Raw genomic sequence first — 23,635 nt, forward strand, 5'->3', positions numbered from 1 at the left:
CACAAGGCTGGGGATAGGGGGTGAGGCAGGTAAAATTTAAATTAGAGCAGAGAAGCAAACTTCTGTCCAAATTTTAAGAATTTTCCTAACTTGGGGGGAGTGGGCATCTTGAGTTACAATAATTGTTCTATACAAACACTACAAAATAGGCAAGAAAGGGACCAGGTGGGATTTGAAGGCCATTACATTGGGCCCCAGGATAATATCAAGATAATTGTTGGAACTGGGTGTGGCTGATTAAATTTCTGGAAAAGGTGAGGTGAGGAAGAGAAGGTGGTGATTGAAGGAAAGATCACATCATCACCCACCCCGCAGGGAGAAGACAGGTGAGGCCAGAGAAGGACAAGCTCAGCTTCACCCCTTGGAGAAGGGAGGAGGAAGCAGAAAGGGTCCAGAACATTCCATGGAACCACCCACTGGTGTTAACAGGAATGAGCTCAGGCTAGCTTTCCCAAGTCAGAATCTCTCATTCCAAAGCCAGGAGGGCTCTATCTGAGCCAGCTGTCACAGTCTTACAGTCTCACATCCTGGGACAGCTGTAACCCCACCTCACCTCTAATCAAGCTTATCTATGGCTGCTTCCAGCATCCTTCCCTGTGGCCTGGTTTTCTTCCTGGCTCCTGAACATACCACTGTCAGTCTCCACTCCAAGGTTTTGATAACATTTTCCTGAAAGCTTAAAAAAACTTTCTCCCTCTCTTAAGCCAGATCTTCCCCATACTTCTGAGGTCCAGCCCAGGTGTTAACAGCTTCATGTGGCCTCTTGACCACTCCATTTCGACAAGGACTCCTCTTCTTTCAGCTCCTATTGGACTCCTATATATTGCCTTGCATTACTTCCTATGCCTGGAACATGCCTCTCCTCTCTTTGTGCCAAGTCAGTTTCTACATAGCTGACAAAGCCCAATTCAAACGGAACCTCTTCAAGAAGACTTGCAGTTCCCTGGCCCCACCTCACCTGGAAACAACCTTGTTCTGATCTCAGCCTTCTGCACACCATGTCATATTGCATGCTATGGATGTCTGTGCTGATGTGTGAGTACAATGCCCTCTTGTTCATCTTGTCCCCCAAATGAATTGTGAGTTCACGTGGGCAGAGACGGGGTGGGGGGGAGGATCTAAATCTTGCTTAGCAGTCAACCACAGATGCTGAGTGTTTTTCAAATGGATGAATTTCCGTAGCAAGTAAGATATGACTACGCGGTCACCCGTCAGATGGCAGAACCTAACGTGACGCCAAAAACAGAACAAAACCCTTTTTCTCCTTGGGGGGAATGTGCCCAATACCTTGTCTTAGGCCAACGATCACCTCAGGCAGACCTCAGTTAAATCAACATTTGCACCTCATGTGGGGAAGATCGGCAGTGGCCTTCTTTGGACTGGTGATTTCAAGTAGTTATCTGTGTAGCCTTAGAACTCAGCCACATAAAACATACTTTCTAACCACTAAATAGTACTTGGGCAAAGGACTCAGGCCAGCCCTCTGAGTCTGACAAATAGCTGCTGGTCAAGTGCAAGCACACACCTGAGAAGTGAGTACCTACTGCAGCAGGAAGACAACTGTTTCTGTCAGGCTTGTGTTGGACTTTGGGTTTGGATCCCAGCTCCGTCACTTATCCTGTGAGTGAACTGGTACAAGTAAGTGCCTTCCCCACTCTGGACCTCAGTTTCCTCCTCTGTAAAATAATTTCTAAGGGCCCTTCTAACCCTAAATCCCTCCACCCAATAATCTGATTTATGTATAATGTTACTTCTTGTTGTTGTCGTGCCTGACTCTTTTGGTGACCCCATCTGCATCTTCTTGGCAATGATACTGGAGTGGTTTGCCATTTCCTTCTCCAGTTCATTTTACAGATGAGGAAACTGAGGGTCACATGGCTAGTAATTGTCTGAGGCTAGACTGAACTCAAGAAGATGGAGTGTTCCTGACTTCAAGTCCAACACTCTATCCACTGTACCACACAGCTGCCCTATTGCGTATTATAGTTACCTGCATTCATAGTTTATGCCTAAACTAGAGTATTAGCTCCACATGGGCAAGAACCATGTCTTCTCTAAGATTTGTGTTTCCCACAACACCCAGCACAAAGTTTTGTACATAAGTAGGCTTTTAATAAATGTTTAATTGCTATTATTATATTACAAAACCTGGAATGTCTTGAGCATCCTGAGGGCTAGCTTGCAGTGTCTCTGGAGATATCTAGGTTAGACCCTTGGAATCCCAGCCACAAAAGCTCCTCTTTACCTCCAGTGCATCCTTTTTTTCTTTCTCCAAAATACGAATCTTTAATAGGTTTTTCTCTTGGGCTGAAAATTTCTTTGTTTCTGAGTGGTTTGGCATCTCCTCCTCATTATTAATGGAACGGTTCCGGATTGAACCTAATTGATTCTCAAGCTCTCGAATCTACGGAAGAATATAAAAATAAAGTTCCACAGGTACAGGTCTGAGCTGAAAGACCCACCCCTGAGCAGACTAACCTGACACAATAGCAGAGAAATGGCTTAGTGTGCTACCAGGGTGCCTGTCCAATATGCAAATTGAACAGGCTTGACCAAGAAAGGTGGGAACCCAAATTCACCAGTATCACTGACAAAGGACAGTGGGGAAATCCCATCCCACCTCTTATTTTTCATATGTGACTAAGAAAAGGGTTTTTTTCCCTGTTACTCAGGTTACAGCCACTTCATAGGTCTCTATAATGTCATTTTAAGTCTTTCAAAGGCATGTTAGCTTGACTCACAGCATGGATAAAATCCAAAGGAGCTCTGAGGAGCCACATGCAACTCGGGCCACTCCAAGGTCAGAGAGGTCTGTCCTGGAGCCCAGACTGCCATGTGTGCAACTGCTCACAAATGAGAAGGTAAAGGAAAGAACCCCAAGGACTGAAGATCAAGCCAAACTCTCTGTAACACACTCATTTCGTGTGACTCTAAGCAAGCAAGTCTTCTATCTGAAGGGTGAGTTTCCTCATCCATAATGTGGGACAGATGAGCTAGAAGATCTCCTTCCTGGCTAAAACATTCTATGATCTGTGTTCTAAGGTCTCTTTTAGCTCATTGTAAGCTTCCTTCCAACTCAGACATTGTATACTCCACAGACCCTACAGATCTGTCCTCAAAGAAAAACAAGCTATGCCCCAAAATAAAAAGATTGAGTTTATTGTACTGGGCAATTAAAACCAACCAGCTACGGGAAATCTGAGCAAATTATTTAGAAAGACCCACTGTTACTATACATATTTGTGTGCATGTATATATGTGCATGTATTTGTGTGTATATATATGTACATACATACATATATAGTTGAGGTCTTTGGACCCCTGTAGATATCCTGAGACCAAGAATTTGGCCTGAAGCTATTAGCTGTAATCATTTTTTCAAAGACTGAGGGAAGTGAGCTTGGGTCTAAGACCCAAGGTCCTAGGATAGACTCTAGAGTGAGTCTTAAAGGAGAGTTAATGTGCTGAGAAGTACCTCAAATATGCCTAACCCTCCTGCAACTCATCTGGCCCCAGGACTCCACCAACCCCTGGCAGCATTGTGCCTCCCCAAGAAACTGAGGATCGAATTAACAAAGGCTTTTACTCCTGTGGAGGCTGTGAGGCCCTCCAGTACACAAGGGACCCCAAAGCTCCCCTTAGAAAGCTGGTGTGCTAGGCTCTGCTTAAGACAGAGGGTCCCTGTCAACCACACTCAGGCATGTCAACCCCATCCCTAAGATGTTCTAAACCACTTTTTTCAAACCATTGGACCATAGCTGAAAACTGTCTTTCTCCTGAAAATTACTTTTCACTGGTCATGTATTAACTTACATTTGTACATGTTTGTCCCAACAGCTGCTTCACTTTGTCTCTGCATCCCTAATGCCACTAGGCACATAGTCGGCCCTCAGAAATACTTGTTGATTTAAATCGAATAGTATTTGGAGCTGGCAAGAACCTTGGAAGTCATCTGGTCCGGCCTTCTCATTTTACAGAGAAGGAAACTACAGCTCAGAGAGAAGCGACTCATCTGAGAGCACACCTGGAAGATCCAGGAGCTGAACCCAGGTTATCAGAATCCAATTTCAGCATTCTCTCCATTGTACAATGCAGCCTCTTTGGAAAGAAATGTTTGATTTCACAAACAAATAGGAATATCTAATGCTTAACAAAAACTTATGAATATCATCCACAGCACAACTCATAGGGCCTCTGATGTTGACTGTCTGGGGCCAGGAGGGCACTGGACTTGGAGGATTTGAGCCCCAGCTCTGCTAGTTGGGTGACTGACTCCAGGTACCACTTCACTTTCTCACCTGAAAAATATTTCTGTCACCTACCTCTCGGAACCATTGTGAAAGGGGAGCTCAAAGTGTTATGAATATGGCAGGAGGGCACTGTGACTGCCTACTTCCCAGGACTGTTGTGAGGACTGGAGCACTTTGTGAGGTACAACACTGGGGAAATGGGAGTTATTCTACTTCTAACATTCTAGCTAGGACAATCAACCCAATGGGAATACACCAGGAACATTCTAATAAGCTTTTTAAAAGATTATCTACAAGTTAGGAACAAGAGAACACAGAGCCATTACTCACCTTGCTCTGTAAAATGAGAATCTGCTGGGCCCGACCACGCCAAGTCCCAGGGGAGGAGAACAGCTGCTGAATATTGACGTCCTCCCCAACTTCACTTGCTAAAACCTACAAATCAGGGGCCAGTGGAATTAGTGTCCAATGCTGCATGACACCCCTGCTGACCCCCTTTTGTGTCACTGTTCCATCGGATTCAGGGACAGGGCTAACAGAGGGTGAGAGTAGAGGAGATGGTCACCCACCTGATGGATACCCAGAATGCCTAGGCATTCCCCCCGCAAAACTGCCAAGGCTCAGAAGAAATAACCTTAAACCCCAGATACAGAAGAAAGTTTTCTTTCCAACTCCAACTCATTTTCCCCAATACATGACAGATGAAACATAAACTTGGCCATGGCAAACGCTTGTGTTTCTTTCAACCTGTTTCCCATTTTGCCTCAACCTTGGCTAATTCTGGATAATTACAGGAAGTACATTCCACATGGTGTGTTTGCAAAGCTTTGGCCCCACACCCCCTCTGTCACAGAATATAGAATCAGGCAAAGACAAATGGATGGCCCCCTCCATGCAGTGGCAAATGAAGAAGGATCAGAACATGTCAATGTGGTACATTAGGGTGAAATTGTTGGGTGCTTTTCAGGGGGATCAAACAGCAACATCGGTGAAGGTCTGTGCCCAGAACTGACTTGAGGTTTCAAATCTGAAAAAGTATGCTTCGATTTATAAACTTGGCCTCTTTAATGCCTGTCAACTGAAACTGAGCCATGTATACAAAGCTTTTTCAGCTTGTTTCCACAATAGAAGACTGTTTCAGAAATCTTGGCTAATATAAAAGGCTCCAGCAGAGAGGAAAGACTCTAAAGAATTCTAGTTGCAATCACTATTTAAATGAAAATAAATAACAAACCAATTGGGACCTAATTCCAACTCTGCACACTTTCTTTAGAAAGGAACCTTTCAGCGTAATGGAAAGTGACCTGGATTTAGTCAGAGCACCCACTTGGCCACTGAGTAGCCATGTGACCTCAGGCAAATCTGCCCTTCTCTGGGCCTCAGTTTCTCATTTCTATAAAACTGAGATAAAAATAGGGGCACACAGGGTTGTTATGAAGAAAGTCCTTTGTACTTGTAAGGTGTTGTGGAAATGAAGGTTTTATCACAATTATTGTTGCACAGTCACTGTTATTAAGTAAAAGATACCAAGAGGTCGACAAAATAAATCAAACAGGCTCAATGACGTATCCAAATCTCACATTTCTGGGGCTATTCGCCATGCCAAAGTTAGTTTGCTACAACAAATTCAGACATTTATTTGACAATGATTAGCACGTTTTAAGTAAAAGACACAATGGGACTTGGGGTGGAGGCATGGACAGTGAACGTGTGCTCAGAGCCTGAGAGACCACGAAGGTGTGGACTAGGGAGAGACACTCGATACCTCAGGCATCAAACTTAATGAGTCAATAGAGATTGTGGAAAATAGGTCAGTGCATCTTGAGACATGCCCAGCAAGAACTGCCTGATTTTCATGTGACTGAATATTTTCTACTTCTAAATACAACCTATTGTTCTGGTCTCTCTCCCTTGAATCTTGTTCTCCTAGGAATTCAGCTGAACTTGGCTAAAATACAGGGGGAAAAAAAGAGCCATCTCTGGTTTGCCCTTCTCGAGGCCAAGGTGAGGCCTATGATGACGAGAGGAAGCTCAGAGATACCTTTTGTGCAACTTTGAGCTCCTGTTTGATGGTCTGGATCTGGTTTCGATATTCTACTATCTTAAAGTTTGCTGAAGCCAGTTTGTCTTGCAAAGTTTTCATCTCTGGATTTTCGGCCTTAAGAAGAAAAAAAGAAACAGAAAAGGAACTTGTTTTCAAATTCAGCATGTTGAGCACCCAGGGGTAACAGAAAGAAGTCCAGACAGTCCTAATAAAGAAAAAAGTTTGCCAGAATAGGATCAACACAAAGTTTAGAGCTGGGAGCTTCCTCTTGTCATCTGGTCCCACCACCCCATTTTATAGATGAGCCAGCTGAAAGTGACTCATCCCATGGGACACAGCTGGGTCTCAAATCCCGGTCCCTCTGGCTCCAAATCCAATACCACCCCACACCACCTCTATCAATTTTTTTAACATCTCAAAATTGTAATACACTTTCATTGGGAGCAGTAATAACCCTTTAAAAAAGAATTTCTAGTTAGAAGTGACCAAATTCAATCCCTTGATTTTAAAGATGATGAAATTAAAGCCTTGAGAACCTCAAACAACTTGGCATAGCTTGTAAGAGGAGAGCTAGGACTGGGGCTCAGGTATTGAGATTCCAAGTCCAGTGCTTTTTTAACATCTATGGTATGGAAATGTGTGTATATGTATGTACGTATGACTGTATATGTGTGTATACATGTATGTATGTATATACATGTGTGTGCATATGTATGTGTATGTAGAGCCATATATGTTGATTTCTGGGATGCCATGAAACATATATCATGGTGCATGTCCTAACATGTATGTGTATACATATATTCATGCATGCACAATATCATAAAACAAGATGGAGAAGGAAATGGCAAACTACTCCAGTATCTTTGTCAAGAAAACCCCAAATGGGGTCATGAAGAATTCTAAAGTAATGATATGACTAAATGACAAAACTATATGGACATGTGTCTGCACACATGTGCAGACATGGGTATAGTGTGTAGACATATGCACACATATTATAGATGCCCATGTGTAGACCTATTCACAATATGTATAGTCACATATATGCAGACATATATTCCCCCTCCATTATTAGTGGAAAAGCAGTACCATAACTGTAAAAAGAGCTGGTCTTATTAGATTCAAAAGACCTGGGTTTGAGTCCTACTTCTGTCACTTGGGTCATTGGATTTAGAGCTGAAAGGAATCTTCTCTCACTTTTATGGATGAGGAAACCGAGGCTGAGAAACATCAAATGAGTTGGCCACATTCCCACAGGTGGCAAGTATCCAATCAGATTCTTTTACTCCAAACCCAGCATTTTCCCCACTACGTTGTATTTCCTTACCTGTAAAATGAGGTGAGACTCAAGCAGTAATTCCCAGCCTTTTCAAGAATAAAGGCTGTTTTTTAAAATAATTTTTTAACAGACTTTGAAATGATAGGAGTTATACTATTAGTAGCTATTGATTTGAAAAACAAATTCATGACTGGGTATGGACCCTTTGCAAAAACTTCACAACCTTGGAAAACCACTGTATTGTCTAATGATTTCTAAGGTCCCTTCCTGTTCTAGAAGCTCATTATTCCCCCTCACAGCATTTTTGGGAATAAAGTGGTTTGCAAGGCTCCAAGTGCTATAAAAATATGAGAATATGAGTTTCTGTTCTACATATGAGTTATTATCCTATCTTATCCTATTATCCTTTCCAATTTCATTGACAACGAAAAGAAAAAGGAAATTGCTCCTCTAACATAAGACTTAAAGCTCTAAAAAGATTCATTGCAGAGGTAACTTCCAAATCCGAAATGCAACTCCTCAGTCCCTAGAGAATGGAAAATCTGGATAGGAATTGGGTCTCTGGCAGTACTGAGGCTCCGAAATCTAAGCCTTGTCCCCCCTTTTCTGTCACTGCTTTTATATATGATTAATGAGGAAGATTAATCCACTGGTTATCTTTCCATTCATCTCTCCAGTGGTCTTGAGGGATGGTTAAGCTTTCCAGACAGCTGAGGATTTGCCCCTTTAAGTGCCATTTTTAAGAAATGCTCAGCATTTTGGATGGAAATCTTTCTAAAAGGTATAATGCATAGTCCCACCTTTTTAAATGGAGGGTGCTGAGTATCAGTTAATCTTTACGGGATGACTCGGGGTCACTATATTTCAATACTTATGGACTATCGGTTTGAAAGCCAGAAGGGACGTTAGCATTCTACAACTGGGGAAACCATATTTTCCTAATCTTAACATTTTGGCATGCTATTGACTCAACAGCACGTAATGCACAGAAGGAAGGGAAGGGGAAAGGGGGGACAAAGAAGCCGAATCAAGAAACAGCGAGCAAGCCAGGGGGACTGAAAAGTAAAAAGGACAAATTCCCCCTAGTGTTCACACGGTTATATAATGAGAAAGGAACAGTTGGATAAGAGAAACGCCCAGTTCAGTCACTTCTCTGATAAGACATGAAATAGACATCTCTACGTGGCAAAGATACAATGGACAATTGTGCAACAAGATCACCCAAAGCCCTTAGTGGAGAATGCAAGTGGAAATTCAGTAAGTTTGGAACTGGTTGGCCTCAGGAGGGAGTTCTCGATTCTCGAATGTTTATCTGAGTTTTCTAAGCCTCTGAAGTTGAGATCCCAACTCAGCTGATCCTAAATGTGATACTAGCAGTTCTCCTAAGGACCGTTGTGTTCCTTGGTCTGTAGAGGTCTGATCAAAGCCTTTGATCAAATACTTATCGATGGAAAATACACTTCTGAGCCAAGTAATTAAGGCTCTCTCCTTCAGCCCCGAGCTTCTTCCCACTTAGCAATGACCTGTGGCAGCAGGGCTGCTAGGCCCAGAGAAAGGTAGAGTGGACAGGGCTCTGGGTTTGGCATCAGCAGTAAAGTGCTACTTTCCTATCCTGGTTCCAGCATTTACTACCTATGTGAAATCACACTACCTCTTGGATCCTCCAGATTATTTTGCTGGTTTGATATTTTGTTGGAGTTTAAAGGGGACCTTATTTGCTCCACCTGCCTCATATAATTATTATGGGGAAAGTGTCTTGAAAGTCTTAAAACACTATAGAAATGAGAGCTGTTTCATTATAGCAGGGGCTCTAGTATATTGTAGTAGGGGCAGCTAGGTGGTAGAGTGGTTAGACTCCAGATGGGCCTGGACGGAGGAAGACTCATCTTCCTGAGTTCAAATCTAGCCTCAGACACTTACTAGCTGTGTGACCCTGGGCAAGTCACTGAACGCTGCTTGCCTCAGTTTCCTTATTTGTAAAATGAGCTGGAGAAGGAAATGACAAACTGCTCCAGTATCTTTGCCAAGAAAATTCCATTTGGGGTCATGAAGAGTCAGACACGACTCCCTAATAACAACAACAAAGCACTCTACAAATTATTGTTGACTTGACTTGACCTTCCAGGATAAGGCAGCCTTAGGCTGAGGTGAACAAAGAAATCGAGGTTATGGACATGACACAGTCTGCCTGGCTAATGGGAGCCCCATCCCCAGAGCTCACTGGATTCACTCTGCCTGCTGAGCCCACCCTGAGAAAGCAGCTTGTGCCCAAAAAGTCATGTAAGGGAAGGGCCAGGCTCCCCAGCTCAGAGCACACCCATGTGTAGGGTCATCTAAGAAGAAAAGGCTTGTCCAAGGGCAATGCTGCCTTCAGAATTGAACTTAGGAAAATGCATGCTTTGTAGAAACTGCTTCAGTTATCTTTTTTAAAAATTGCACTATGTTACAGAAATGCTTTTGTTTTATTCTATAAATTAAAAATGAAATAATTTTAAAAAAACAAACGTTTCCTGTTTAAGCCCATTCTCCCTGAGGATGGATGAGGTGGTAGAGGGGAGAGTGCGCCCCTAGGTGTTAAGGAGTGACGTTTATGCTTCTTATACTTGTTATTTCTTCTCAAGAAGCTAATTAATGTCCATCTTAATTGGTTACATTAAATGGGGTGCTAATTACTGGTAAGTGATATAGGGGAGTGTTCTCATCAGAGTCGGGGCTAGAAGATAATTGTCCCAGGACCCTGAGCGCTAGATACAGCCTTGTTTCAGCTCCCAGCTCATCAGTGAAAATGAAAGTTAAGGATCTTCAGAGCTTCTAAGAGCTATAGATACATACATATATACATGTACACATGTGTATGTAATATATACACACATATATTACATACATGCATCTATTTGTACCCTTTGAGGATCTTTATTAAGTTATTCAACAAATACTCATTTAAAGACTGCTATATGCTGAGCCCTGTTCTGGGGAAGAGAGAAGGGAAGGTGCCTACTATGTGCCAGGCACTGCACTAAGTACTATACAAATGCTATGTCATTTGATCCTCACAACAACCCTGAGGTAGGCATGGTTATTATCTTCAGTTTACAGTTGAGGAAACTGAGGTAGACCATGGGTAAGTGACTTGTCCAGGGTCACATAGCTAGTCAGCATCTGAGGCTGGATCTAAATTCATGGCTTCCTGACTCTAGGCCCACCACTATGTCCATAGAACCAACAGCTGCCTATACTAGACACCAAGTAGGATACAGAGCTTAGATAAGATGTGGTTCTTTGTTCTCATGGAGCTTACAAGGTCGTCCATTTCCCCAAAGTGGCATGTCACATGACACATCCTTGTTTACTCACTCCCTCAAAGGAAAGGGAGATTGGTTCACATGCAGGTGGGAATTGGACTTCTACCAACTTTTTGTTGGACATACAGTTATAGATGAGCTACAGGGACATTTCTCTGAGCTTCTGACTCCTAAAAGAGCCCCAGTGGGGGAAGGGACAGTCGGGAGAAAGGCAAAGAAAAAGCAATTGGTTCTATCTCCCCCCCAATTACCTGCTCCCCCCTCACTCCCTCCCATACATATATTCCATGAGTCTAACCGTCAGGCCACTGAAAACTATCTGCTATTGACTAGTCAGTTATGAGATTTGGGACAGATCATTTCCTTTCTCTTAGCCTCAGTTTTCTCATCTCTGAACTTCCAGGAATGGACTAGATTATCTCAAAAGTCTTTGTCTTAACTCTACAACGACATGTGCAAGATCTTCACTTCCAATCCAATATTCTCCCCACTATATCACACACACTCCACTAGAAAAGCTCAGTGTCGATCGAATTCTTTGAACATCATGCTGTGTACCCTCTCTTTCAGAACACTTATTTCGCATCCTTTCTGGGATTCTCCCCTATGTTGCACTCATACTGGCACGTGCACTCAAAGGTTGAGTCTTCTGAAGGTGGCTAGTCCTAGATTTTAGAGTGTGCCCTGTGGGCATGCACTTCTAACCCTATAGCTCACAAGCTTCTATTGGTGTGTTGGGCCAATTCACACAATTACCTTTCAAGGAAGGCATTTACCAAGGTGGCATGGTAAGAACAGCAACCACAAAGCAATCTTGGGGTGTGTACCCCCACTAATATAGCATCTAATGGAAGAACAGACACAAAGAGTGCATTGATGGTAAGGCACACACAGGGAACACACGTGCACTGAAGTAACCCATAGCTCCAACACTTCAATATCTGAAAATTCTCTCTTTCCTTTGTAGAGTTCTCACACAGCTCTAACTCTTGGTTGCCAAGGCTAACTCTTTCGAGTGCACAGCGAGGACCCTTCTCTGGTGTGAGGGTTTCCCCTCCTGGACATGGTTTCCTTGCTCCAGAAATGACCCCTTTCTAATTGTGTCCATCTGCAGTGTGTATCTCTGCTTCCCAACAGATTCAGTATCTCCTACTGTTCTAGTAGCAACATGTTGGATGGAGGTGAAGGGGTAAGGGCAGAGAAAGCCTCTCCTCCCAGAAGTGGTTTCTTCTCAGAGGCCAGGCTCCTCCTCCACTTCTGGGCTCTCAGCTAGATTCCCCTGACCTTTTTATTGTATAGGCCCAAGGGGTATGACTGATTCTTTCAGTTAGTTACTAGGTATTTACTATGTGGAATCAGCTGTGCTCAAAGGCCAAGACTCTAGAATCCTCACTATGTGCAAAGGGTCACAAAAATGTGCATACCCTTTGACCCAGCAATATTGTTTCTGGGACTGTATTCCAAAGAGATCGTAGAAATGGGAAAGGGTACCACATGTACAAAAATGTTTAAGCAGCTCTCTTTGTGGTGGCCAAGAACTGGAAATCAAGGGGATGCCCATCAACTGGGGAATAGCTGAACAAGTTGTGGTATATGAATGTAATGGAATATTATTGTGCTATAAGAAATGATGAACAGGAAGACTTCAGAGAGGCCTGGAAGGACTTATATGACCTGATGCTGAGTGAAAGGAGCAGAACCAGTAGAACTTTGTACACAGCAACAACCACAGTGTGGGAGGAATTTTTCTGGTAGACTTAGTACTTCATTGAAATGCATGGACTCAAAAAATTTCCAAAGGACTCTTGAGGCAAAATGCCTTCCCCATCCACTGAAAGAACTATGGAATTGGACTCCAAATAGGAACAGACCATTTTCTTTTGTATTATGTTTTATTTTGTTTTATGGTTTCTCCCATTCATTTTAATTCTTCTATGCAACATGCATTTAATAGGAATGTACGTGCAGAACCTATATAAGATTGTACACCGTCTCAGGGAGGGAGTGAGGATGGAGGGGGGAATGAGGAGGAGGGACTGGAAAAAAATCTAAGATATATAGAAGTGATTGCTGAACACTGAAAACAAATAAAGTAATTCAATTTAAAAAAAAGACTCTATAATCCTTTCAGGTTGATTAAGGAATGTCTTCACACGTTGTTGTAGGGTTGGAGGAAAACTCTTTAACACATCTTTCCCCCAGCTAAAAGTTTGCTGTCCCCAGAAAATCAGTATAGATGCTTTTTGGCAAAGTCCATGAAGCACGGTTTACAAACAATCCAGAAATAAGCATTCTTTCACCATGATTAGTGGGCCCTGTAATCACATTCACTTCCAAATTTTAGCAAAGCAGACACGGTTTTATGAAATATATCACCTGTCTCCATGTTTACAAAGGCCTGCCCCACCCAAAATACAGGAAGAAAAAGAAAAAGGGAAATCAAACTTCCCCTTTAAAGAGAAAGTCTGATCCTTAGAAAGCTGCCAGAAAACATGAGGCTCTCCACAGTGATTAAAGTACCCACAGCTGACTAGAAGTCACTCCTTCCCCTTTAGGTGAGAAACCAAATCATTTTGTCTTAGTTCTTGTGTAATAACACAGGCCTGCTGGACCTAGAAGGGGCTAAGGCTCTCATCCTTTCCCCTTCCCATTAAAGGATCTATTCTACTTCAGACCCACATTCAAAGACCAAATTTAATCCGAGGGCAAAAATTTCTCTGGATTCTTGCAATGTATAGATTACCTATAATATTTCCTGGGATCCTCTTTCAACCCAAGGGAAATATCCAGCCGAATGTCTAAATTCATGCGTCATGGGAACAACTTTGTTATTTTATAATTTAAATAAATTCAGAAAAGCCTCAAAGGAGTGTGCAGCTCACAAAAAGGAATTAAGCATTTGGAGTTGATTACTCAGGATTTCTAGGCCAGCAGGCAAATGTTATCCTATGAAAAAAGAGTCCATAAGAATCTCAGATAAACTGATATGGACTCATGGCACGATTTTTTAAAAATACTGCCAGTAAAAGTGAAAAACAGCCTGGGAGAAATTAGGTTTAGATTAATACCTTACACCATATTTTGTAATGCATTCTAAATAGCCACATGACCTTCATATTAAAGATTATGCAATAAAAAATTAGAAGAGAAACTGACCATATACCTACAGCTATGGACCTTAACTGGACACCTTCTGCACAAACATAATTAATGTAGCTAGAATAAGAAGGGGAGCAACTGAATGGAAAAAAGCAACTTTATGTCAGATTTCCATGTTCAAGGTTTGGTATCCAAGAGACATAACCAATTAACAGATAGATAAAACCAAAAGTCATTCCCCAAGTTCCCTGTTAAGGGTTTAGTATCCAAAAAATATAACCAATTAACAGATATATAAAACCAAAAGTCATTCCCCAAGAGATAAGTGGTCAAAGTATCTAAACAGTTCTCTGAATAAGAATTTTCAAACTATTAACAACCCATATGAAAGAATGCTCCAAATCACTCATAATAAGAGAAATGCAAATCAGAACAAACTTGAGGTTTCCCCTGATCCTATAAATTAGCAAAGACGACAAAAGGTGGGGATAGTCCATGCTGGAGGGGTTATGTGAAGACAAGCAAGTACACTCGCACATTTTTGGTGGATCTGTGAATCAGTATAATCATTTTGGAATCAGGCAAATGAAATGACTAAAATGTCCACACTTTTTGACCCAGAGTCTCCACTACCAAGCTTATATCCTAAGGAGACTACTGCTAACAAGAAAGTTCCCATGTACACCAAAATATTCATAGCAGTACTTTTTGTAAGAGCAAAAAAATGCAAACCAAGTAGATGCCCATCAGCTGGGAAATGGTTAAAGAAACTGTAGTCCATGAATGTAATGGTATATTACCGTGTTATGAGAAATAACAAATATGGTGACTACAGAGAAGCACGGAAAGATATGAACTAATGCAAAGTGAAGTAAGCAGGACCAAGAAAACAATATGCACAATGACCAGTCTTGTAAACTGAAAGAACACACACACACACACATATACACACACACACACACACACATACACACACACACACACACAAATGCAAAAAGGGAATTTGCAAAATTACAAAGAACATTCATGACTCAAAAAAAACAATATATGAGAAGACACTCCTATCCCAGCCTTCTGCAGATATGGGAAGTCTATGAGTATAATACATCGCACACATTTTCAGATTTTTTCCTATGTATTGATCAGTTTTGCTGATACGTTTTGTTCTTTTTTACTTTGCCTTTAAAAATATTATTTGTTAAGCAGTGGCTCTCTTGGAAAGAAAGGAGAAGGGAATATGTTGGCAATGTTAAAAAAAAGACATTAATAAAAATTGATTTATAAAAATGAGCATGAATAGTTCTCTTGGTACACTCTAGGCAAATTGCAAATTGGACAGCTACATGGTACAATGGATAGAGTGCCAGGCCTGGATTCAGGAAGGCTCATCTTCAAGAGTTCAAATCCAGTCTGAGATAATTACTAGCTATGTGACCCTGAGCAAGTCACTTAACCCTATTTACCTCAATTTCCTCATCTGTCAAATGAGCTGGAGAAGGAAATGGCAAACCACTCCAGTATCTTTGCCAAGAAAATTCCAGGTGGGGTCACGAAGAGTTGGACATGACTGAAAAATGACTAACCATTATCGTCAGAATTTGAAGGATACAAAATTCATACTGTTCCTATTAGTCCCCACATTCATAATGGGTAGAGTAATAAACAGATATTAGTACCAGAGCATACAACCACCCAAGTGTTATCTCAGAGAGACTGATCCGGCTTGTAAAGGAAGCACCTTGGAAAACGGGTGATATAATTAGAGCTTGAAACAAAAGGAAAAACATGCTAATTTTGCTCTAGTGGATCCCTGAAAAACTAGGTTACCCAATAAGGAAAGTCCCAGGTGGAGAATTACTCCTATGGGACCCTAGAAATGCATGGGCAACCCAAGTATGTCCTAGATGAAGCCCCTCTAGTGTTAACTCCAAGTTGTATTTCCATTCATGGGCCAAATCCCCAGAACCTGCCTACAATTCCTAGGTTCTGGAGTATCCTCTGAATGTACTATAATAAGAATAGTAACTCCAACATATCCTGTCAAAATAACCCTGGGGCACCCTCTTCTACTAGAGGCAGCTAGACAGCTCAGTGGATAGAGCATTAGACCTGAAGTCAGGAAGATCTGACCTCAAATCGGGCCTTAGACACTCACTAACTGTGAGACTTTGCACAAGTCACTTAACCTCTGTTTGCCTTAATCACACTGGAGAAGGAAACAGCCAACCACTCCAGTATCTTTGCCAAGAAAACCCCAAATGGGGTCATGAAGAATCGGATGTAATTGAACAAGGGACATTTTCACATTAAAGTATGAATGGTTACCAATTCCTCAACAATGAGGAGCCTCTAATATAGTGGAAAGAATCGGAGAACTTGTTTCAAATCCCAACTCAGGTATTTAACAGCCTTGTGGCCCATGTTACCTTGAGCACTAACCTAAACTCTCCTGGTTTCCTTGCCTATAAACTGAGGGAGTGAGATGAGAATAAAGATAATGCATATTTAGGGAAAACGTTAAGGAGCAGGAAGCAGAGTTTGTTTTTGGAACAATCCTCTGAGTGAGGCAATACAAGTATCCTCACCCCAGTTCTACACATGAGGAAACAAGCTCTAAGAAGTTATGACATGGTCATACAGCTGGTCAGGGATGGAGTCAATTAGATGGTTCCGAAGGACCCTTAACATGCCAGTATCTATAAACCTACGACTACACATCTGCTCAAATTCTCTTAGAGATTTCAGATGATAGGCAGTTATTTAAGGCCAATACAAGGATAAATTGTTTCACCCAAATGGAGCAGACAACACAACAATGAAAAGATATAAATTAACAGACACAGTCTTCAGGTTAAAACCTCATTCTTACCACGTTTCCTTCTGTTGTCCTGGGATTGAACTGCTTGGTGACTGAATCTCGGCCTCCTTGTGCCTGGATCTTTGTCAAAGCTGTCTGTAGCTGAAAAAGCAAATGATTCAGCTTAATATTTGCTTCTATTCAGCAATTCCCCAGCTAAAGTAAAGCACTTTGATGCTGGGGGAGAGGGGAAGGAGGGGGGTTTACAATTGAACATTTAAATTTTGACTTTATGGTTTCAGAATATTTATAATTGTTGTGTTATTATTTTTCAGAAAACGACAAAAAGAGAGGTTGGGCAAGAGCACCTACATTAGGACGCAGGAGGAAACAGAAAAGGGGACAGAGGAATGGGAAGAGAGACTGGTGATAAGAGAGGTAAGTGGTCAGAAAAACCAAGAGGAGTTTAAACTACTTGAAGCCAGACACACTGGACAACATTCATTCAAACAAACCTTTTTTAAGTGCCTGCTATGGACAAAACAACTATGGCAGTCATCAAGGGAGATACAAAGGCGAATAAGACGTAGTCCCTGCCTTCAAAGGTTTGGTATCCAGTAGGGGTGATAAAATAAGCCCATAGATAAACATAAAACAAATTAGAATGTCAAGGGCATAGGAGGAGAAAGAAAGCATTTTTCAGACCAGTTAAGGGAGAGATTTCTTCCATTCCATGGAAGTGGTGCTGTTTGACTGGGTTTTAATAGGTGGGCAAATTGTCTCTATCTGATGATAGGGAATATTTCAGATGGAGCCCAGGAGAGAATGAAAAGCAAAGATACATATTTATTAAAGCAATGCATGTGGGGTAAACAACAGTCTGGTCTCACTGAAGCAAGGAATATATGAAAAGAAGTAGCTTAAAAGTTAAGTTGAAGCCAGAATGTGGAGGGTTTTAAATACCAAGTTATGGAGTTTGGACTTCTTATTTGGTAAGCAAGCACAGTTTTTGAGCTGGGGAATGGTGTGATGTGATATATGATTCAGGAAAATGCTTCAAGCTGTGACATGAAGTATATTAGGGAGTGGGAAGAAAATGGAGAGTCATAAAGATGTTACTGTAAGATTCTAGGCAAAGGAGAGTGAGGGCCTTATCTGGAATGATGGCCGTGGAAACAAGAAGGATGAGAACAGTTAAAAAAGATATTTTGTTAATAGAGCGGATACTTCCCCTATTTACTTGGTAACTAAAGGGATGGGTAAGGGAAAAATTTGTTGGGGGGACTTAGAGAGCTCCTCCAATTGGTCCTAGTCACTGAGCTATGTCCAAGCTAGACTGATTGGCGACTGAGAGCCAGGGGAGATGGATGTTTGTCCAAGGAGTCCTCCTACCCCCATAGTTTATAAAAGTAAGCTCTGGGAATGGCTCACCCCTTTCTTCTGCACTGTCCCTTCTTTGGATTTTCAGACTCAAGCACAGCAAAGGGGGATGGGAAGGCATGATTTCTCCCTCCTATTGCCTAGGAGCAGAAAACAGTTAATTTTCATGAGAAGTGGGTGACAAATGGCCTCTGCTTGCCTAGGATAGTATGTGAAGGGAGTCCCTGGATCTCCAGTATTTGGGTGCCTTCCTGTCTCCTTTTCTGAGCTTAGGTCAAACACCACAGCAGTTCCTGAGGCTGGCCTTTCCATGCAAGTTCTAGAGTCCTCAAGAGATCTAGAGTTCCTGAATTTGAGAGTTCAGGCACTAGCTTCCCAGAGGAAGGAGACTTCTTCAATGACATGCTTAAAGAAAGAGGGTCCTCAGGAGAGAGTTGTTTGAGAGCTGAAGGACTGATGCCCTGTTGTGAGGAGAGGTGGCGAAGCAAGAGAGCTGGATTGACCCTCGCCAACTTTGCCATTGCAGGGCAGTGACCACACAGAGGAGGGATGGCATTGGAAAATTGTATGGGATGAAGAGTGGTGAGGAATAAGAAGGTGGAAGGGGACACTATTTATTCAGGAAACCTGTTGGTGAAAGGAAGTAGATGATCAGTAATCCAAGAGAGCAGCAGAATGAGGAAAGGTGTTTTTGTTGTTCTGTTTTAGCATGAGAAAACTGAGCATGTTTTCTGGAAGAGGAGAAAGAGGGACCAGTGGAGAGGAAGAGATTTAACATGTAAGGGAGAGAGAGAATGATTGATGAAAAGAGGTCCTGGAGGAGAGGAGAGGGGCAAAGGTCAAAGACACAGGTGCAGCAGTTAGCCTCACCTTAATGTAAGCAACTTCCTCAGACAGTGAAGGAGAGGAGAGGATGGCTGAGGACACAGAAGTTTTGAGAAGTGGAAAGGACTCCTGTTAGATGACATCAGATCTCAGTCAAGAAGGAGGCAAGGTCCTCTGGGTTTGGAGGGGGCTTACTAAGCAGAATGGGAAACCTCCTTAGACTTAACTCCTATTTCCATAACACTTGAAAGTTTGCAAAGCACATTACCAAATAGTTCTTCACACTCTACAGCTGGGGAAGGTGGGACTCCCCCAGATAAAGCAAGGCCCAAAGTCACAAAGCTAGTGTTGGAGATTTTAACTCAGAGGCCAGCCCTCTTTCCTCCACACCTTGATTTTCAAGTACCCTGAAGGACTGAAATCACATGGTGATACAGGCAGAGGAGCACTCTCAGCTGCAGCCTCATTTCTACCACTTCCCAGTTATGCCAGTTTAGACAAGTTAGCTGTCCATCTAGGCCTCAGTTTTCTTCTCCAAAAAATAAGCACTTCAGACTAGGTGATCTCTAAGGTCCCTACCAGCTCTAACATCCTTCAATACAAGTGTTCAAAATGACTTCCTATCTCAATACTCTAAGCAGCACAGCCTATGAAACTGGTAGCACCTCCCAGGTAGAGAAATAATTATTTCTTTCTTATATTAAATAACTAATTATTGGGGGGCTCCAGAGGTTTTTTTCCCTATTTCAAAGTCCAGTCTTCCTAGGAGATCTCTGATCTTGCCCCAACACTTATCCCACTTAGTCCTTCCTATTCAGGGGGAATTGTTGCCCCACACAATGAGAAAAACTTTAGAAAGAAAATGTCATGTGGGTGACATCCAGCCCGTTGGAGCTGGGTGATCAGTCATGTCTCCCAGCCCCCCATTCCAATATTCATTTTTCTCATTAATTGTTAACCAGTCAGTTGACTGCTGCCTTTCTTATATGCCTCTTCCAAGGGCATATAAACATCAGAAGCCACCATGCTAGGTCTTCGGCATTTGAGAGTGCTACTCACCCCTTTTATTAATTATCTGCTATAAGTAATTAATAAAATTACCAATTTCCCAGAAACTATGTCTCTCAAATTTTTTTGTATGTCATACCAGGAACTTGTTTCAGAATAAACTCCAAGCAACACTAAATGATTAAAAATAAAAAATGTATTCTTTAGCCTTGCCCTAATAGTCCCTCTTGATATGTCCTTGGGGTGAGGAGGGGACTCGGGGCTTTCCAGAGAGATGCTAATAAAGCTCAAGCTTTCACTGTTCCGACCAAGCTGGAAAGACTTCAAGTGTAGGTCCAGAAATAGACTGAATGTCATCCAAGCATCAGCCCGGCTCCGAATGGAGCTCATCACCAGAGGGTCAGCTGCCAGACAGGAACTGCATCGCCCCACCAACTCATGTAAATGGACACAGATCTAAGGCTACGGAGTGATGGAAGTGGAAATGATGGTGAGAGCTGAGGTTTAGATAACATTTTAAAGTTTAGAAAGCACTCTGGAGACATCCTCATTTCACAGTTTTTCAGAGTTGTAAAAGACTTTCATGATCATCCAGTCCTCAATATGGCGTACCCCACAAGTGATTTTTACTTTTACAGCTTTAATGTTCATCACCCCTTGAGGCTGCTCACCCCATTTTTGGACAGCTCTAAATGCTAGGAAGATTTTCCAGACATCAGATCTAAAAAAAACCAACCCTGATCTCACAGGCATTTGAGTAGGTTATGACGTAGTCAAGCACTCTTCTCTGGGCTAAATATTACCATTTCTTCAGCGGATTCTCCTATAGCAGGGTTCCAGAGCTCTCATCATTCTGGTTGGCTTCCTCTGTGCTCCTTCTCAACTATCCTTCTAAAATGCATGACCAGAACAGCTCACAACACCTTCAGTGTGGTCTGGCCAGGGCAGAGGACAGTGAGGCTATCTCCTCTCTTTGTGAACATCCTATTCACTTGCTTTGCCTGCTAGATCATTTTTATTTTTTTTATTTTTTATTTTATTTTATTTTTTGCCTCACTGAGCATGCAGCCTGAACCTCATCAATGGACGTGTGAAGTAGGTAATACAGATATCATCTTCCTTATTTCACAGCTTGATACATAGAGAGGTCAAGTGACTTGCCCAAGGTCACATACCTTGAAAGTGGCAAGCCCAGATTGAAACCAAGACAGATAAACCTATCAGTTCAGAGCTATTTGACAGGAAAGCACTCACTTTAATAGAGTGCACTCAAGCTAAAATTTAGGTGTGCCTATGGAATTTCCTTACTACACGTGTGCAGGGAAGGTTGTAGGATTTCCCAGGAGGCTTTGTTTTTGTTTTTGTTTTAGAATAGAATGATGATTTTTCCCAAATGGCTTAGATGCAGCTCAGACTGAGGAGCCTCCCAAGGCTCCCTCCAGGCCAAGGACATGGTGATTTGGAGGTTAATTGTAATGCAGCTGAAAAGCATCAGATTGACAAGAATCCTCCATTTAGCCACAGGATAGGTCTATGAGTACAGCTTGAAGTGGGACCACCGAAAGAGAGCAAAGGTTTCTTTCTTATTTCCCCCACTAATATTCTTGCCAACAGTGAAGATTTTATAGGACAAGGGTCGCAGAGTGGTGTTTCCCGGGGCCCATCAAAGGGCATGTTCTTGCCTCATGTCTTAGCTGTTTGAACCACAATCCCTGTCTTTGGTCAAAGACACCAGAGATCTAGTCTCCTAACAGCCACCAAACAAAACAAGCTGATGGTAATGCTCCTGGGGGGGCTTCCACACTGTAGAGCAAAGAGTTCTGGACTGGGAGTCAGGAGATAGTGTGGCAGAATTAGAGACAGAAACCCTGGGCTGAAATCCAGCTCTGCTTTTATGAGGTTTCACAAGGCCTTTTCCTCTTCTGGACATCAGTTTCCCACCACCGTAAAATGAGACGGGGCAGCTGGGTGATACAGCGGTAGAGCACTGGGCTTGGAATCTTCATGAATTCAAATTCAGACTCAGATACTTCCTAACTGTGTGACCCTGGACAAGTCACTTAACCCTCATTACCTCAGTTCCTTATCTGTAAAATGAGCTGGAGAAGGAAATGCCAAACCACTCCAGTATCTCTGCCAAGAAAACCCCAAATGGGTCATGAAAAGTCGGACACGACTGAAAAATGACTGAAGAACCACAAGAACAAGTCGGTTGGACTCGATAATCCCAGAGGTCCCTCCAGGCTCTACAAACCTATGGCCTGAATTCTAGTCTGGCATCCCAAGCCTCAGTAGTGCATTGAGGTCAGGACAGGGCATAGCAGAAGCAGTCCATGGCCTCACCAAGACATCAGATGATGCCAGGGGCCAGACTGACTCTTGGAAAGGAACTAAAACTACTATAGAGAGAACTGGTCAAACAGTGACCATGGGTAACACTTGGCTGCAGTTTCCTCTTTTATAAAATAGGGAAAGTAATATAAAACGTCAACTTCACAGGGTAGTTGTGAGGTTCAAATGAAATAACATATATGAAGCATTACATAAAAGTCAGCTTCCATTATTACAAGGCACCATAACCGCAGGGCTCTGCTCTCCTTCTCTAGGTTGTACTCCCAGTGGCAGCCCAGAGCAGTCCATCTGTGTGTGGGGCCTGCTGGACCACTGTCCTTTGAGGAGGCTTGCTCAGCTCACCGCTCAGAGCTTTGCTGCTACCAGTAGTAGTTATCCCAGACTCATAAACCTCCCCTTTAGGGTTGCAACTCCAGCCATCCAGACATTTGGCTCTTTTTACCGGGCCAGGTAGAATTTTACTTCTAAAACTCTATGCCTGCTTCCACCTGGATACACCCTTTTCTCTTTCTGGACCATAGTTTACCTCCCTGCTACTTCTCCTAGCTGATACCCTGCATTTGGATGATGTCTGAGGTGGTACCTGGGGGGCTAGAATGCCAAATAGATAGGGATCATGAGGTGTTCGATGGCCCACCTGCTTAAAAGCAGGTCAGGATAAAAGCAATCAAATCCTGTGCTGGCTGGATTCAAATTCTGTGGTTTGCCATTTCCTTCTCCAGCTAATTTGATAGATGAGAAACCAAGGCAACCAGGGGTTAAGTTTCTTGCCCAGGGTCACACAGCTAGTAAGGGTCTGAGGCTGGATCTGAACCCAGGTCTTTATGACCCTAGGCACAGAGCTCTATCCACTGCACCACCTAGCTGCCCTAAAATATTCTTCCTTCATTCCATTTAGGGTTTTCTTGGCAAAGACACTAGAGCAATTTGACATTTCTTTCTCTAGCTCATTTTACAGATGAAGAAACTGAGGCAAATGTCTATGGCTGGATTTGAACCCAAGTGTTCATGACTGCACAGAGGTCTGTCCACTGTACCACCTAGCTGCCCATTTAATTCCTACCCATCCTTTAAAACACAATTCCAAAGTCACCTCTTTTTCCTGTTTTGTTTTCCTCTTGGTATCCCTAGCACTTAGCATGGTGGCTGGAAAATTGTGGGTATTCAATACAAGTTCATTGTTGAACTTGAAGCTTTTCCTGATTCTCTCCTACTCACTCTAGCCCTTGCTAATAATCTTTGTTCTCAGGCTTCACATAGCACTTTGTGACTTTCTAATGAAATTTCCACTTGATA

General features: G+C 42.5%; 1 protein-coding gene across 5 annotated transcripts in view; it reads right to left on the reverse strand.

Moving 5' to 3' along the window:
- Positions 1–23,635, reverse strand: part of CCDC13 (coiled-coil domain containing 13) — a 107,841-nt gene that overhangs the window by 62,963 nt on the left and 21,243 nt on the right. For 4 of the 5 annotated variants that reach the window (XM_072652184.1, XM_072652193.1, XM_072652203.1 and 1 more), the window contains 4 exons: positions 16,847–16,936; positions 6,292–6,408; positions 4,581–4,685; positions 2,246–2,404 (listed from right to left, as the gene is read on the reverse strand). In XM_072652184.1, the coding sequence (XP_072508285.1) occupies positions 2,246–2,404; positions 4,581–4,685; positions 6,292–6,408; positions 16,847–16,936 (471 nt within the window). The remainder of the gene's footprint in view (positions 1–2,245; positions 2,405–4,580; positions 4,686–6,291; positions 6,409–16,846; positions 16,937–23,635) is intronic. The other variant, XM_072652212.1, reaches the window with a different exon arrangement.

Source organism: Notamacropus eugenii, chromosome 1, assembly GCF_028372415.1.
Source record: "Notamacropus eugenii isolate mMacEug1 chromosome 1, mMacEug1.pri_v2, whole genome shotgun sequence".
Lineage (NCBI taxonomy): Eukaryota > Metazoa > Chordata > Mammalia > Diprotodontia > Macropodidae > Notamacropus > Notamacropus eugenii.